Source organism: Rhipicephalus microplus, unplaced genomic scaffold (genome assembly GCF_043290135.1).
Source record: "Rhipicephalus microplus isolate Deutch F79 unplaced genomic scaffold, USDA_Rmic scaffold_75, whole genome shotgun sequence".
Taxonomy (NCBI): Eukaryota; Metazoa; Arthropoda; class Arachnida; order Ixodida; family Ixodidae; genus Rhipicephalus; species Rhipicephalus microplus.
The window spans coordinates 614,581-630,582 of NW_027464648.1; the positions used below are offsets into that span (position 1 = coordinate 614,581).

At 42.7% G+C, this 16,002-nt stretch overlaps 1 protein-coding gene across 3 annotated transcripts in view; it reads right to left on the reverse strand.

The window, feature by feature from the left end:
* Positions 1-11,809: 11,809 nt before the first annotated feature.
* LOC119187111 (uncharacterized) overlaps positions 11,810-16,002 on the reverse strand; it is a 70,169-nt gene continuing 65,976 nt past the window's right edge. For all 3 annotated transcript variants that reach the window (XR_012889394.1, XM_075885175.1, XM_075885176.1), the window contains one exon: positions 11,810-12,073. Coding sequence is in view for 2 of the 3 variants with exons in the window: in XM_075885175.1 (XP_075741290.1) it covers positions 12,033-12,073 (41 nt within the window). In the remaining variant the exon portion in view is untranslated. The remainder of the gene's footprint in view (positions 12,074-16,002) is intronic.

Consider the following 16,002-nt stretch of genomic DNA (forward strand, 5'->3'; position numbering starts at 1 on the left):
TGAAAGTGAAAAGAAACGACAATTCCTCACCGAAATGGGTCAGCAATAGCATAATGAATACCTCGATTACGTGAAGAACTCTGTTACACGTGTGGTACATTTACCTGATATGTTAAATATGACTGTTCAATCAATATGTGCATGCCGGCTAAAAACATATTTGTTTTCTTCCCGCAAGTTTTTGCGAGAAAAAAAGGATCCTATCCCAATTTAGCGGCTTTTTGCCAGGAAAGATGTTGTATAACAATAAAAACAGTCAAAAGCTCCGACGTCTCGGCTTAATGACTTTTTGCTTGCATTTAAATGTGAATAGAGGTTGCAGCATTGAAATCGTTTTTTAATGGGGGAAACAGAAAACTCAATTGGGATGACGCTTTTGTTCAACAATATACATTTGAAAAGAGAATTTAGGCCCGTGTGCTCAGATTTGGGTGCACGGTAAAGAACCCCAGGTGGTCAAAATTTCCGGAGCCCTCTACTACGGCGTCTCTCATAATCATATAGTGGTTTTGGGACGTTAAACCCCAAATATCAATCAATCAAAAGAGAATTTAAAAGCCATCTTCTATACATGGTTATGAAAATCGCAAATTACATTACTCAGATCACTGCAATTGCATATTCGTGGTGTTACTGATACACATATCCACTTCCTATCCACGTGTACTACTCATAGCTGGAAAAAGAGCAAGTAATATGTATTTCTTATCGAGTAGCACGTGCTAAACATTTTCGATTCACAGTTATGTAGTTTATTTATATTTGCAGATAATTTTACATTGCTGGTAATGCATACGCAAAAAGTACTTTTTAAGGAGAGAACGAAAGGTAAACACTCAACAAACTCGAAAATTGTCTTATGGTTGCCGGACCAGTGACGCAAAAAGTAATCATCGTGTGATAGCAACCGAAATTGTAAAAATGATGACGTCACTATGACGGCACATAACCTCATAAATCAAAAATAACAGACAATGAATGCGAAGGAAAGTGTATAGGGCATGTTATTTAAAATAATTATATTGAAAATGAGAAGCAAAAGGTCGACGAAAATTGGTCAGGTCCCAGCTTGTATTAAGATCACGTACAACGTGGTGCCCACAGGCAAAAACTAGGGTTCCACATTCGTCGTATTGCAATTGATTGTGCGGACTGAGGCTCTCACATTTAAATGCTCACATACATGGTGTTTTGAAACAAAATGTATGCAATATTATCTATAAATTATAGTATAGAGGCATCTAGGTGCCACCTGCGGCATTCCCAGTACTGTGAAAGAAGGCATTTTCCAATGGACATTGACTATATTTATACAAGTACCTCTAGAAAGGAAAACAATCAGCTTTTTAGTCGGCACAATCTAGTTAAATGGGTGAATTAGTGTCCTTCGTTAAGTCTAGACGCCGTTAGAAATTTTCGAAAATCCGCCACTGGTTATCATCGTGAGACAATGAAATCTGAATAGGTGAAACCAAAAGCGACGCACCAAAGAGCGCTCTTATCAGTCACTTCAAAGACGCCCTTAGCGAAGACACTGTTCTATCGCATTGGGGTAGATGATAGAAAACAAAGACAATAGACAGAAAAAGAGGATCGACAGAAAAAGAGGATTGACAAAAAGGATTTGTGCGAACCTTCATCGTGTGAATATTTTGAGCAGCGAACGGTACATTGTCATCTCGCGAGTGATGAGCGACCCGGCGGTCGCTATTGCTGCGCAGAACTGGGGAGCGTGCTTTTCTTGAATCAAATGTGGGCTAAGGTTAGGTAGAGATGTGTTGTTAACCAAAGTGAGTTTCATAGGATGTAAGTGAAAATGGCATCGAACAATCCGGTATGGCATTGTTTTGGTCACGTGTTTTTTTTTCTTTCCAAAACTTCAGTAATTTTACTCACACCAGTCTAATGGTTGTAGCACTGCTTAGGTATGAGAAATTGAAAAAATATATTATAATTTTTGTTCACTCCGTAAAATTTTAATAATTCTTGGAAGTGAACTTAACTGGTTGAAAATATTTCGTCTTGCCAATACATATAAATAGTAATATTTGTCTGCTTTCGATAATATTAAAAGACGCGTCAATGTGTGAAACTGCGTCTAAATTATTTTAATCTATCTTGTAACCTGAACTAGTAAAGTATGGCTAAGTAAAATGAACGGTAATTTTTTTATAAATGTAGCGAATCGAGCTAAGGCGATGTGTTTACTACAGTTCGAAAGAATTCAAGCACTTATTTTGCTGAAAAGCTTTAATTTATTGTGTAGGTGGCATTTGAAATACTTTTGGAGGTCTTCGTGCTTTCAATACAAAAAAGAGAAGGAGAAAAATAACTGACCAGCCCAACAACGCGGAATGCCAAATAGAACAGAGGGTGTCGCTTAGTACAATGGGCTGTAGGGCGCTCGACGTTCCTCTGGCAAAGATGTTTGAAAAAAAATCACTTCATTCTGGAAACTATTTGACAGCACGGTTCAACGCCATAATATGGAGGGGACATGGTATTGAAAAAGAAAAAAAGAGAGGCCACTTTGTCAGAAAACTAGCAGTTTTTGTTGCTTTGACGATGGAAGACTGTTTTCCGTCCTGCTGCTATGGCCGTAATTGCAGTTATCCTTTTTTCTTTTTTTTTCTTTTTTGTTGGAGGCGGTGGCAGAAGATGGAAGTTACTTTCCCGAGCAAACAGATAAAACTGTGATAATATTAGCTTTCATGTGCCCTTCCTTACTGAGAATAAAATGTTTCTATTTTTCTCTGACTAACAGTGCTCGATTACAGGGCAAAATGGGTTGCGCAAATACAGACACACAAAAAAAGATAAGACTAGGACAAGTGGTTCTCCTTGTCTTATCTTTTCTGTGTCGTTGTCTGTACTTGCACACACTGGTTTACCCTGAATTATGAACCAACTCTCCCATGCATGATTTGATTGATATGTGGGGTTCAACGTCCAAAAACCACCATATGATTACGAGAGACGCCGTAGTGGAGGGCTCCGGAAATTTAGACAACCTGGGGGTTCTTTAACGTGCACCGAAATCTGAGCACACGGGCCTACAACATTTCCGCCTCCATCGGAAATGCAGCCGCCGCAGCCGGGATTTGAACCCGCGACCTGCGGGTCAGCAGCTGAGTACCTTAGCCACTAGACCACCACAGCGGGGCAACTCTCCCTTGCAGCTACAAATTTTAGTGCTCGAATGCCAGACATAATTTTCATCCGGACAAGGCAGCAACGCTGACCTATGAACAGAACAGGAGAAAAGAAAATTTCTGAAATCCTGGTGGACAATTCGGGACGACTCCACGTATATCACTTTCCGTAACCTTTGAATTTTGGCACACCCCCGTATGTTTAGTGGAATAAAATGCAGATATTTCTGACAGCATATCAAGGAACTTCCTTAAGCGCAAGTTGTGCGATGTTCGTACCTGTTATTGTTTATTTATTTTGCTACATACTAGTGAAGATTTCTTTATAATGTGCTTCAAGCTGTTCGTTTTGAAGCAATCTATGCTCATGCAATACCTACTTTGAAAAGTGTCCACTACAACTTGTATCAAAACAGATTGGTCAGTGAAAATTAAAATAACAAAAACATAAACAAACGCAAGTCCAACTTGCCTCACCACAGTGTTCTAGTGGCTAAGGTACTCAGCTGCTGATCCGCAGGTCACGGGATTGTATCCCGGCTGCGGCGGCTGCATTTTCAATGGAAGCGAATTGGTTGTAGGTCCGTGAGCTCAGATTTGGTTGCACGTTGAAGAACCGCAGGTGGTCGAAATTTCCGGAGACCTTCACTATGGCGTCTCTCCTAATAATATTGTCGTTTTTGGACGTTATACCCCACATATAAATCAACTCCAACTTCTCTCGAAGACCATTTTGCAAAGGAGAATGAAGGTATATGTTTCTTCAAGAGACGCCATAACTACAGTAGCTGTAAGGTCCTGATTTGCTAGACGTGTGGCAACGGCGCACATACTAAAATGAAAATGTGATTTTCAACAATATCTCATAAAGTTACGAAATGATCGTGAGAGGCATTCCTAATGCTGTCTTCAAGAGTACCGAAGTTCTCTCATTTTGGTGAAGAAATGCTCTCGAATATATAAGAAAAGGTACAGCTATCGATTTAGAAATGTAGGGGAAACTTTCACCCGTTTCGAGCTTTGGTCGCGTAACGCAGGTGTGCTTTTATCACGTAGCGGCTGTCTGACACCTCAGTACATTGGATCGATTTCTTAAAACTTAACGTTTGTACTGTCTTATGTGTGATTGTTGTTGATTTAAAAAGCTAGTTAATCTCGTGTACTCGTAGACTGTATATAAATTAGCGAGTACCCCTGGTTTCAGTTCCCTCAGTTTTCGTGCTTCTGGTATGATTTGCAGTTTTTAAGTATAATATTTTTTTATAAATTATGCAAGGATAAATCAGCTAAACCATTGCCTCGTCAATGAAGCTTATGGATGGTTTTTCGGGACTGGGGAACAGTTGTTCTCGGTGGCCACACTTTCACCGTTTTCGGTGCATCGCTTTGTAACCTTCTGGGATTCATTTCAAAGCACTGCGCTGAAAATAGGAGTGCTGTTGCTTTCATGTGATCTGTCTTCTTGAATGATTGTTTTCCTTGTAATATTTTTCAAAATTCTGGGTACCACCAGTAACGGCAGCCTATTCAATGAAATCATACATTATTAACTCACGTCTTTTCTTGAATACGTCTGCTGGAGGGAGCTCTGTGGAAAAAATACACAGTAACTCTGCAGTGCTTGCATGAGAATTGAAAATTCGATTGATTGATGAGTGCGATTTATTGTCGTGAGACCACCATATGAATATGAAAGACGCCGCTGTGGAGGACTCCAGAAATTTCTACAACCTCGTGCACCCAAAGCTGAGCACACGGGCCTACAGCACTTTCGCCTCCATCAAAAATACAGCCGCCGCAGCCGGTATTCGCACCCATGGAGCATTCGGAGTTATTTCACTTAACTGTCACGTGACATGAAGAGCATAGAACAAGTAAACAGCGGAGGAAATAATTTAAAATTATGATCCATCTCAATAAAAATTCCTCCGGTCGAAGTTCAACATTTGTAAATTACTCCGAAGCAGCCACGCAAAACCTTGAGATAGCTGGAGTGCAAAACGTCCGATAAATTCTCCGAAGGGGCTACGCAGTCTTTCCGCCCAGCCGGAGCAAAATACGCCTAAGAATACTCCGACGGTTCTACGCAATTTCTCCAGTCTCCCTGAGTGAAATATCAGTTAAAAGTATTCCGGCTGCGTTGCGAAATTTCTCCGGCCAGCCGGAGTAAAAACATTGCTCCAGATGTATAAAGTGAAATTCCTTCGAATAATGTGGGACGCTAGAGGACAGCCATTGTGCTCTCACCTCGAAGTAATTTTTCGTGCAGTGATACATTACCATATAAAAGACTGTAGAGTGCATACTCAGAACCGTTGGGCTCAGGTTCACGCAGAACTTCGACCACATAACTACCTCACTCATGTGGTTTTACCTATAAATCAAAATTACGGTGAAAGAAACACCCTGGAAACCCTCAATGTTGCCCATCGGCACCGCATGCATACTTTGTATACCGTTTTCGATAAAGAATTTAGCCGAGGGGGCGCCGTCAATGCATATATTTGAATATGGTGTTAAATAAGCTCGGCGCCACCAACTTGACTCTTCTCAAGCGACCGCTCTGAAAGAGACGAGACGAAAAAAATAAAATGTCCTTCAGCTTTTCGATGGCGCAGGAGCGACCAGAAAGATGGCTAAATCTCGTTGATCGGTAGATAAGCAGAAGAGGAACCATGGTGCGCATGCGCGCGCAGAGGGCAGATAAAACAAAAGAAAATAAACTTGAAAAGAGCCTTTTAACTTCAAAAATGGCAGTGGTGACTGCCCAGAGGTTCGCCAGAGCGGCACCCAAGCGAACGCATTATAGATTAACCTTGGTTCGAAACCAGAATTCTCACGCCGCTCATAATACTGTATACGCACCACTTCTGAACTGCCAAGTTGTGATTTGTCGTGTGCGTGCGCGTTTATTACCCGAATCTTCATGGTGTTTTCGTCACTCGGCGGCTGGACGTGAAACTCGTCGTTTGACGAGAGCGCAAGATGGCGCGTTGCTAACGCGATGGTGTGGCAGTGACCCGGTAACTTATGCGAGCATGCCACTGTGTACAACCTACCAGCTGACGGGTGCGCCGCTTCAGTGGCACAGCAAGACACAAATGGTACGTGAAACTTATGTATTCTTTGTTTGCTCATCTTTACCGTCACTTCGGGGGCAGAAACTATTATTCTGTACACTGTGTCATGTTCAAGTGCAATGAAAAGATAAAAAAAAGGAATTACAAGCACATATAACAACAATATCTGGTGCGTGTTTTGAAACTCCAAGTGTCGATTCGTGGTCGTACCCCAATAAGCGCGTAGATCATGCAGCCCGTCGTCAGGAATGGTACGCTGGTGCGGTTGCAGGGGATCAGTCCGACTGTCTGCAACGCCTGGCATGGCCAACAGCGAGGATACAACCGTAGCAGGTTCGTGAGGCTGATTAAAAACGCAACCGAACTTTTCAGCCTAGATGGCGTTCACTGATTTGTTGTGTCGCTCGTGGACCTCACGGAAAATTTGCCTCACAGTAGCCGCAAGGTCAAAATGCACACTGTAGCTGTCCTCAATGCCTGCAACCGTCGCAACATTCACCAACCTGCCACGCTTTGGCGTGATACAGCGTAGCTTCAAGGTCTCAAGGACCCCCGCTTTGGGGGCAGCAAGTACCATTCTGCGCACTGCGTCGCGTTAATGTTTAATGAAAGTTCAATGAAAAGATCAAACGGAAGGAATTACGAGCACGTATAATAACAATGTCTGATGCGTGTTTTGAAACTCCTGCCAATATAGCGGAAGTTTTACACTGCCAGTCAATCCAAGTGGGTGTGCCTTAAACAACAATGTACGGCATCATTTTTTTGTGATCCGTTGTTACGCACGGAGACGTGATACGGTGTTACGCACGGAGACGTGTTACGCACGGAGACGACGACCGACAAGGCCATGCCGTCGTCTCAGCTTTTGTTAGGACGGGGACGTAGAAGTGGTCACGGCTCCAACTTCCAGCAAGGTCAGGAGCTAAGTCGATCTAACAACTTCGTGGCTCGCGTATCACAATCCACGTGGCTCTCTTCTTCTTATGCGTGGCAGCTGAAAGAGACAGGAGCTATGCTACACAATCAATCATTAGTGGACCAATGCGTTTTGGGGGTATTAGGCAACAACAACGACAAAAAAGAAAGGCAGCTGTTATCACGCTGTCATGTAATTAAACGATCAATAAAGTCAAATTTTTTTGATTTACTCTATTTTCATGTGTAGAATATAAGCAAGCAAGCAAAAAGACTTTTTTACAACAAATTTGCTCTGCGCATTTTGTCTGTGTCCTAGACAAAAAAATTTAATTCCGAATCAAGGTACATTACCACCACTTTGTTATATCAAATTAGCTGGAAAGATTATTCATGCTAAAAAGACATAGTGATGGTCGTATGAGGAGACAGATTTGTCTTTATTGATAGCCTTTGTTGTAAAGCACATGAAATTTATGATAATGTTCCTTCACTACTCACACATGAGAGCCGGGGCTTGCTACGGTTATTTGTGCATATTTATAGCATCTAGGAGATGTGCCAATTGTGAAGGGTAATTCTATCACAATGGTGTAAGTCAGTTCAATTTATTGAACCATGTCATTGAGTAACCTTTTTTATTCTCTGTCGTTGTTTCGTTTTATATTATGTTAATAAAGCACTGTTGGGAGCCAGTCAGTGCGTCTTGATGCTTCTAATGGCCTATATTTTCTTACCATAGTGTTTAAGATCAGTACACAGTATTCCGACTGCCGACACAAATTTGGCAAGGTAAAAACGCTGGCAGCGTGTCCAAGTCTTATTTTGTCCGCCTAACAAGTACACTGTTTGAATTTGCCATAAATCAACACTCAATCACACAAATATAGGGCCAAGAGCTTTTTGTGGTTATTAAAGAAACTAGTGTTCCGTGTGTTTGATTACAAACTGAAGACAGTCAATGAAGTTGAAACACCTAAAACCACCGTATGGCAAAGAGAGACATCTTAGTGGAGGGCTTCGGAAGTTTCGACTACCTGGAGCTCTCTAACGTGCAGATAAACCTATGTGCAGGAACGTCAAGAATTTGCACACAAACTGAAATGGGTTTATGTACAATTTTAAGTTTACCAGTGTTTGCACCCCTTTCCCGACATGATAACGTTGTTACCTTCACTGAGAGCGAAAACAGCTCGAAAGGGCATAATAATAATAACACTGATATTACTACTACTACTACTACTACTACTACTACTAATAATAATATTAATAATAATTATAATAATATTAAGAACCTCCCAAAACCACCATAGGATTATAGAGATATGCCGTAGTAGAGAGCTCGATAAACTTTGACTACCTGGTGTGTCTTAACGTGATCATAAATCTACGCGCACGGGCTTCAAGCATTTCGGCTTCTCTTGAAAATGTGGCTGTAGCGAGCGGGATTCGATGCCGTGACCTGCGCGTCAGCAGCCAAGTGCCTTAGCCATTAGACCATTGAGGCGGTTTGAATGCACGAATGGTGGTACACAAGACAATAGTAATAATAAAATTATGTTAAGTTTAAAGTCAGGACAATGGTACTCTTGTGATGTTTCGTATTTCATCAGGGCCATGTAGTTTTCGTACTTTGTATTTTACGTAAAAATTCACAAGGAACTACTGAGCAGCATCTTGAATTCGTGTTTCCAGAAAAAGCCTGCAGTAGTATAGTTCAGTGTGAATCTTTCCCAAGACATTATTTTTCTAGACCACTGTGGCGGGTAGAATGGCCCAAAGGTGGAAAACAGGAAAAGAATGCTTATCAATACATGTGGGTTTTAACGCTAGGACAAAATTAGTTCTGCGGTGTTTCGTACTTCATTATAACTATGTATTTTTCGCGCTCTGTATTTTAGGTAAAAATTCACAAGTAACTACTGAGCAGCATCTCAATTTTGTGTATTGGGGAAAATTCTGCAATAGCATAGTCGGGTGTGAATCTTTGCCAAGACATTCATTTTTCTGGATAAAGAAATCTTAATGGACTTCTTCTGTATTATTCTCAAAAATACATTTCTGACAAGGCAGCATGAATGGCATGCCCGCTTGTTTGTGTACTAGACAGTCAATTGGGGAAACACTCCTCTGAGCCTCACTGTGCACTGACGTAAACACACATTCTATCTTCGCGGTGATGGTGCGACACTGCTGTAGCAATGATGGCTACAGTGCTTTTTTTCCTCTCTATCCTTCCTTACCTCTACCTCCTTTTCAAGTGCAAGCTAGCATACCAGACGCAGCCCTGCTTAACCTCTCTATCTTCCTTTATAATTATTATCTTTCTAGTACATCTAATATCATTTGGGCAAATAAATACTCCAATTGACGCAGAATATTATGCATGCTACTGAATGGAACACTTTTAACAACGTACCCGATTGAAAATTTTTGATTGTTTGAAACGACACTGAGTGGAACTGGCTTTATTAGGCAAACCTAATCCTAAAATGGGCAGTTGGGATGGTTTATGTGCAGAGTGCAAAAAAGTGAAGAAAAAAAGCCAACAACACAGAAAAATTAAAATTAATGGCACAGGATGATGCCTTACTAGCAACTAATGTGTAATGCAAACCACAAAAAGAATTGCACGCGTTGTACGAAAAAAAAATCACAAGAATCAAGGTTCACACAGGGGCAGAATAAATACAAACATGATTGAAATTCAATACTAATGCTGAACTTCAATCGCTAGTTTTGTGCTGTTCTGGTGTCATCCTTTTTATATCTTTGTGTGTTGTTTTGTTTTGACGCTTCTTTAAACTATGAACGCAAGTCCTGACTGCTTTGCAGGCTCTGTACATTCACGGTAAATACATAATCAGCGTCACAGCACACCTAAACTTGGATCCAATATAACAAGCCACTAGCCACTATTTATAGAAGTGTTCTTTTTCTTTTAGCCATGTGTTGCCTTTTTTCAAGTTGACTTTGCAGCCATAGTACTGGGATCAATTTTTCGATGAGGCAGCTATGCTTAAGACATAAAGGGAGTTTCAACTGAAAAAAAGCGCAAAGATGCGATGAAGAAAGATGTAACAAAGAGAGGCACTGTTATTATTTCACACTTGTCTATCATTGCGCTGGGTTTTCAAGTGTAAGGATGTGCACCAACTAGCCTGCCTATACCACTGCTCCACGACGTCAAAAGTTAGTGTAATATATTCTGGCATGAAAATATTGTAAACATATTTGGGCTAACTAAGTATAGCAGAAGTATTGGTGTATTGCACAAGTGAGATAATTGCGATGAGTTCCCAACCATAATTCTAGAAAGTTGCGTTAATTTTGACATTTGAGAGTGAACTTGTACAGTCATATAAGAATAAACTGTTGTCATTTTGTTCCTAGGGGCACAGGGGGTTTATTAAACATGCTTAGGCGCAAGTTAGATGCAGCGTTTGCAGTTTTGAGATATGTGTGTCGAATACATATCAATATGCAGAGCAGCGTGTTTTGGTTGACGAGTGTTTTGCAGAAAGACTAGCGCGTTTCTGCGATTTGACGACGAACCTGCCCTTCTCATTTAATTGCAGTTAACCAATTATTAATATTATTATTATTATTATTATTATTATTATTATTATTATTATTATTATTATTATTATTATTATTATTATTATTATTATTATTATTATTATTATTATTATTATTATTATTATTATTATTATTATTATATTTTAAATGCTAGAAAAAGTATACTTGAGGACTGCAACGAACGGTCATCCACGAAAACCTTATTTTCCAATGTGACGCGATTGAGGTAACTCTCGAACTCACACAGACAATTAGATGTCCTTTGTATGGCTGACATGCTATATGTTCCAAAAATTTCATGTGGCATTGCTCAAACGAATTAAATGCATGATTCAGTGCACCCACCCCGAAATCGCAGACAACTGCAAGCGGCAGGGCGATGATTCATGGGCCCACAGTACCTTCAATGTTACCCGCTACCTAGTTTAAGCAAGGGTCTAAAGGATTCTTAGACTCCTATGCATTCAGGACTTGTCTACTCCGGCTTTTTCACTGTTTCCATGCCGAAAACAACCTGAAAGACAAACATTTTTGGAAAGTGGATGGCATAAAAGTGGCTTGCACCGCCATTCTGGTGGATGACTACCGCAACACATTCCAGAGCTGGAAGTCTCACTGAAGCTGATGTACCGATGCTGAGAGATGCCATTTTAATTAGTTTTCTACACTTGCAATAATAAATTATTTTATTTTCGTGGACCTACCAACATTAGTTTCAGGCGAGATCCTGTTAATACCAAAGGGGAAGCAAGTTTATTGTTATGCGTGGTGTCTGGGATGACTGGCACGTATGAGTGGAATCTGAATGTATGCAAACAGCTGAGAGCACCCAAGACAGCTGATAACTTCACACAAGGGTAAATTACTTAATGCCAGTTCACGTGTTGTGATCTGATTGAAAGCAATGTAAAAAAGAATTTTTTTAGGAAAGCTTTGAAGTGGGAGGTAGCGCAAAGTCTCCCGTCTATGGTACCGCTCTTTTTCCAACAGCATGTTGGAAACCAGCGTTGCTAGCTTTGGAGCGAAATATGTCTGGATTTTCCCGTATCATCGAGGCACTCAACTCACAGAGAACACGTATGAGGCTGTCGACCATAAGGTCAAAATATTTTATTTTGTATAGGTCTCATGTAATAATTCACTAGCAAAACGTTGCATCATTGATTCTTCTCATTGCTGTTCAACAAGTTTAAACGATTTGGCTGCAAAAAAAGTGTAAGCAACAGCCGAGAGCTTCGTGGTGTTTTGAAGCATCCATACATGCTAGAAAAATTTTTCCAATGTGCAGCAACATTCGAGCAGGCTACTTGGGCAAACCCAACACAGCATAGAATCCTGCGAAATCTGCAAATTGTTATACAAGACAGGTCGGTTATGAGCAATTGACAAACGGTAAAGAAACAATCGACTAATGTCAATTATCGTTGTTTGTTAGTGTGGCGGTGAACACACACAACACAGTATTATGAAAAGTGTGTGTAGTCTCGGCGCACTGAGTGGGACAACTATTCTTGAGGACGACATTATGGTGTCACTCACCGTGATGAGCAGTAAAGTTCTGGTGTTCATTTACCAACACCTCATTTACATTCTTCAACCTGCACCACTTCATGACGAAAATCAACACGTATGCTTAAGAGTGAAAAAGAGGAGGCACAACGTCACTGTGGTTGGTGCATACTTATTACCATCAAGGTGGTTCGATCACAGAAGACTACGAGATATCATAGCATAATGCCCGACGCGTGCGTTATCATCGGGGATTTCAACGCCTATCATAAATTTTAGGGAAGTCAGAAGACCAACATGAAGGGTAGATACTTGGTGTCCATTGCCTGCGAAAACGAACTTTGGTTACTAAGCGTTGGTTTTATGTGGCTCCACATAAAGCAGCTTTCTCGACTTGCCTTTTATTTCGCGACGCGTAGTGATGCATACCGAATGGTTAACGGGTATAGAAACGCATGGGAGTGATCACGATGCAACATATGTCAAGTTCAGAGGATTGTCACTTCCTAAAGTTTGCGACACGGTTAAAGGAATGTACTGGAAAAAAATTCAGCCTCGTATAGAAGACCAATGCCAAGAACGCGTATCCAATTTACAAGAGGCCATCAGAGCACTGTACGAGAGACTGTGTTCGTGATCCCATGCTCTGTAAAAGTCACTAACATCGGCATAGGGCTGGAGCTGCTTCGAGCATTACGACGATTAGCTGAAGGAAGGTACCATTGTACGAAGGACATGGAAGATTTACGGACTGCTAGACGTATGCAGAAGATTAACGTCGGTTGGACAAGCTAGAATTCCAACGGTGGATTACTTTCTGCGAGTCACTCGACCATTCTAAGCTTTTATCGCAGTTATGGAGGGTGGTACAAGGTTTGTGATTATCCCCCATTCAGAGGTCACCTTTCAAAGCCTTACCCTTTTATAAAGTTGATCAAATGTTGATGTTACTGAAGAGTTCTGCACTGAATTATCAAGGCAAACTATAGCCCTTAACAGTTCGCCACTTTCGAGCAGTTGTCCGACACCTAGTGAGTCCTGTATCGACCTCCCGTTCACTATTCAGGAGCTTAAGGCAGCACTCGCTTCGTGCAAACGTACCTCCGCACCAGGACCTGACGGAATCTCCTACAGAGCCCTGTGTCATCTGGGTGAGCGCACAGAATAGCTCTGCTTGGACTATATAATGATTGTTGGCTAGAGGAGACTGTCCTCTCAAGTTAGAAATTTAGTAGCCTAGTACCCCGGCTCATACCTGGCAAGTCACCAATGGAACTCTCCTCCTATCACCCGATCTCATTACCTAGTTGATTGTTGGAATGAAAATATTATTCTTTATTGGGGCCAAGGCTCGTCAACGCTTGTTTTGCATGTCGTACGAGGAGAAATGGACTTTGAGACGACGCGATAACAACACACACGACGTTTATGACAGAGCACGAAAGAAAAACATAGAACACAGAACCAGAAAAACCGCGAAGGCGAATAAGTAACAAACTGTCTGATCGAATGAGAAAACTATAGAACGCGAGTTCAAGGTGGAAAGTTCCAAAACCTCACAATTAGATGCGGGCCCCGACAAACGCCGAGGAGCAGGGCAGGAGGCAGCGACAGGTGATCGGAAGCGGGTTGCGTCTCGATGTGCGACGCTATGGTGACGGTAACGCTTGGTGGAGTGGGGGCGTGGGTACGACTACGGAGCAGTCAACCCGCATCGGAGACTCGATGCTCCTTGCGTGTAAATGGCCAACCCGTCCAGCGAACAGCTTGCGTCGAGACGCGATGCTCGGTGCAACCATGACCATTAGCCAGGCCACGTACATCGCTGTGCCGAACGTCTGACCCCGGAGACGCCTCGCCGAGATCCGCGATGTCCTCGGCAAGGAACATAACAGCAGGCCAGGCCGTGCCCCGAGATGCAGTACTCGTGCCGGCAATGCCGCCCCAGCTGGTAGTTGGACGACAGTAGCGTGGACAGCCGCGTTCCCTGGCCGGAACCAGGATCACCTGCGTCCGACGCTTCGGCCCGATGTCTCCCGTCTAGATGGGTGATGCTATGGGGACGATGACACTTGGTGGAGTGGGGCGTGGGTACAACTACGGAGCAGTCAACCCGCATTGGAGACGCGATGCTCCATGTGTGTAATGGGCCAGCCCGTCCAGCGAACAGCTTGCGTCGAGAAGCGATGCTGGCGCAACGGTGACCATTAGCCAGGCCACGTACGTCACTGTGCCGAACGTCTGACCATGGAGACGCCTCGCTGAGATCCGCGGTGCCCTCGGCAAGGAAGAGAACAGCAGGCCAGGCCGCGCCCCGAGATGCAGTACTCGTGCCGGCAATGCCGCCCCAGCTGGAAGTTGGACGACAGTAGCGTGGACAGCCGCGTTCTCTGGCCGAAACCTGGATCGCCTGCGTCCGACGCTTCAGCCCGCTGTCTTCCGTCTGCCGCTGCTTCGGCTCATCCCCAGCCACAAAGCTTACCGCCACGTAATGGTCACACGTGGCCCAATCGTGGCACGCCACCTCTATGGGCACCACAGGTCATCAGCTGATTGGCTGACCTCACGCACACCTTACACGCGCCTTGCCCCCCACTTCCGTCGTTGTTTTCTTTACTCGTCACAATAACCCCCCCACACAAGAAAGTTTCCACAAAACTACTTTTCTCACACAACAAAGTGATGAGGGACAGAAAAACATGCAACTTCCAAAAATATCCGGAGATGACACTAATGGAAACGCCGATCTGTCTTTACAGTGATACACTCCAGAAGAATGATAACTTTTTAAATTAAACATGCATACGAGCAACAAGAACCAATCACTGCACAAGATTTCATTCTCTTATGAGCTAAACAGTCCAGAACTTCCTGGTATATACTCAAGAGTTCTTAAACAACAGCAACTCAGTCTTCTAGTATAGGCTGCCTTCACTCAGTCTTCACAGAGGCTGAGTTTATCAAGTCCAGCTTACTTGATATTTTTCTGGAAGCGTAGCAAGAAACTGAGCAGCGCTTTCAAGCCATCAAGCCTAACGTCTTCCGAAACTTCAAGGCGCCTACGCCAACGCCAACTCACAATGTCAAGCGCCGTTCACTTACAATGACGTTAACACTGCCGTAGCAGTCACCCACCAAGTCACGTTCGCCGCAAGCTTAGTGTGACCTTTCACACGACCTAAGGCTCCTGCATTCTCAACTGTGCTAAAGCCAGGACGCATGGCTGTTTCGAGTTAGTCCAAAACGGCACTTCAATCGTGCCCATTCCGCTATTACACAAGTGCGTCAAGCCCTCCCGCACAACAACCACGCAACCCTCACGATCACACAATAACCTCAATGCTCCTGGCCCTTACGTTAGCTTGCACCTAACCGCTTTACAAACAATTATTTTTTCCTCAGCCGAATTCCTACTATGTTCTACAGTGAATAGAGTAAATAGTTCAACTTTTTTCAGGTCCGTATCTCAGCCACGGCACACGAACAAGGTGAGGCTCCTAAGGATATTTAAAACAAGAGCTTAATCCTGGCAGGCTCGCCATAATATTGTAATGAAAATATTATTCTTTATCAGGGTCAAGGCTCGTCAACGCTTGTTTTGCATGTCGTACGAGGAGAAATGGACTTTGAGACAACGCGGTAACAACACACATGACGTTTATGACAGAGCACGAAAGAAAAACATAGAACACAGAACCAGAAAAACCGCGAAGGTTAATAAGTAACGAACTGTCTGATCGAATGAGAAAACTACAGAACGCGAG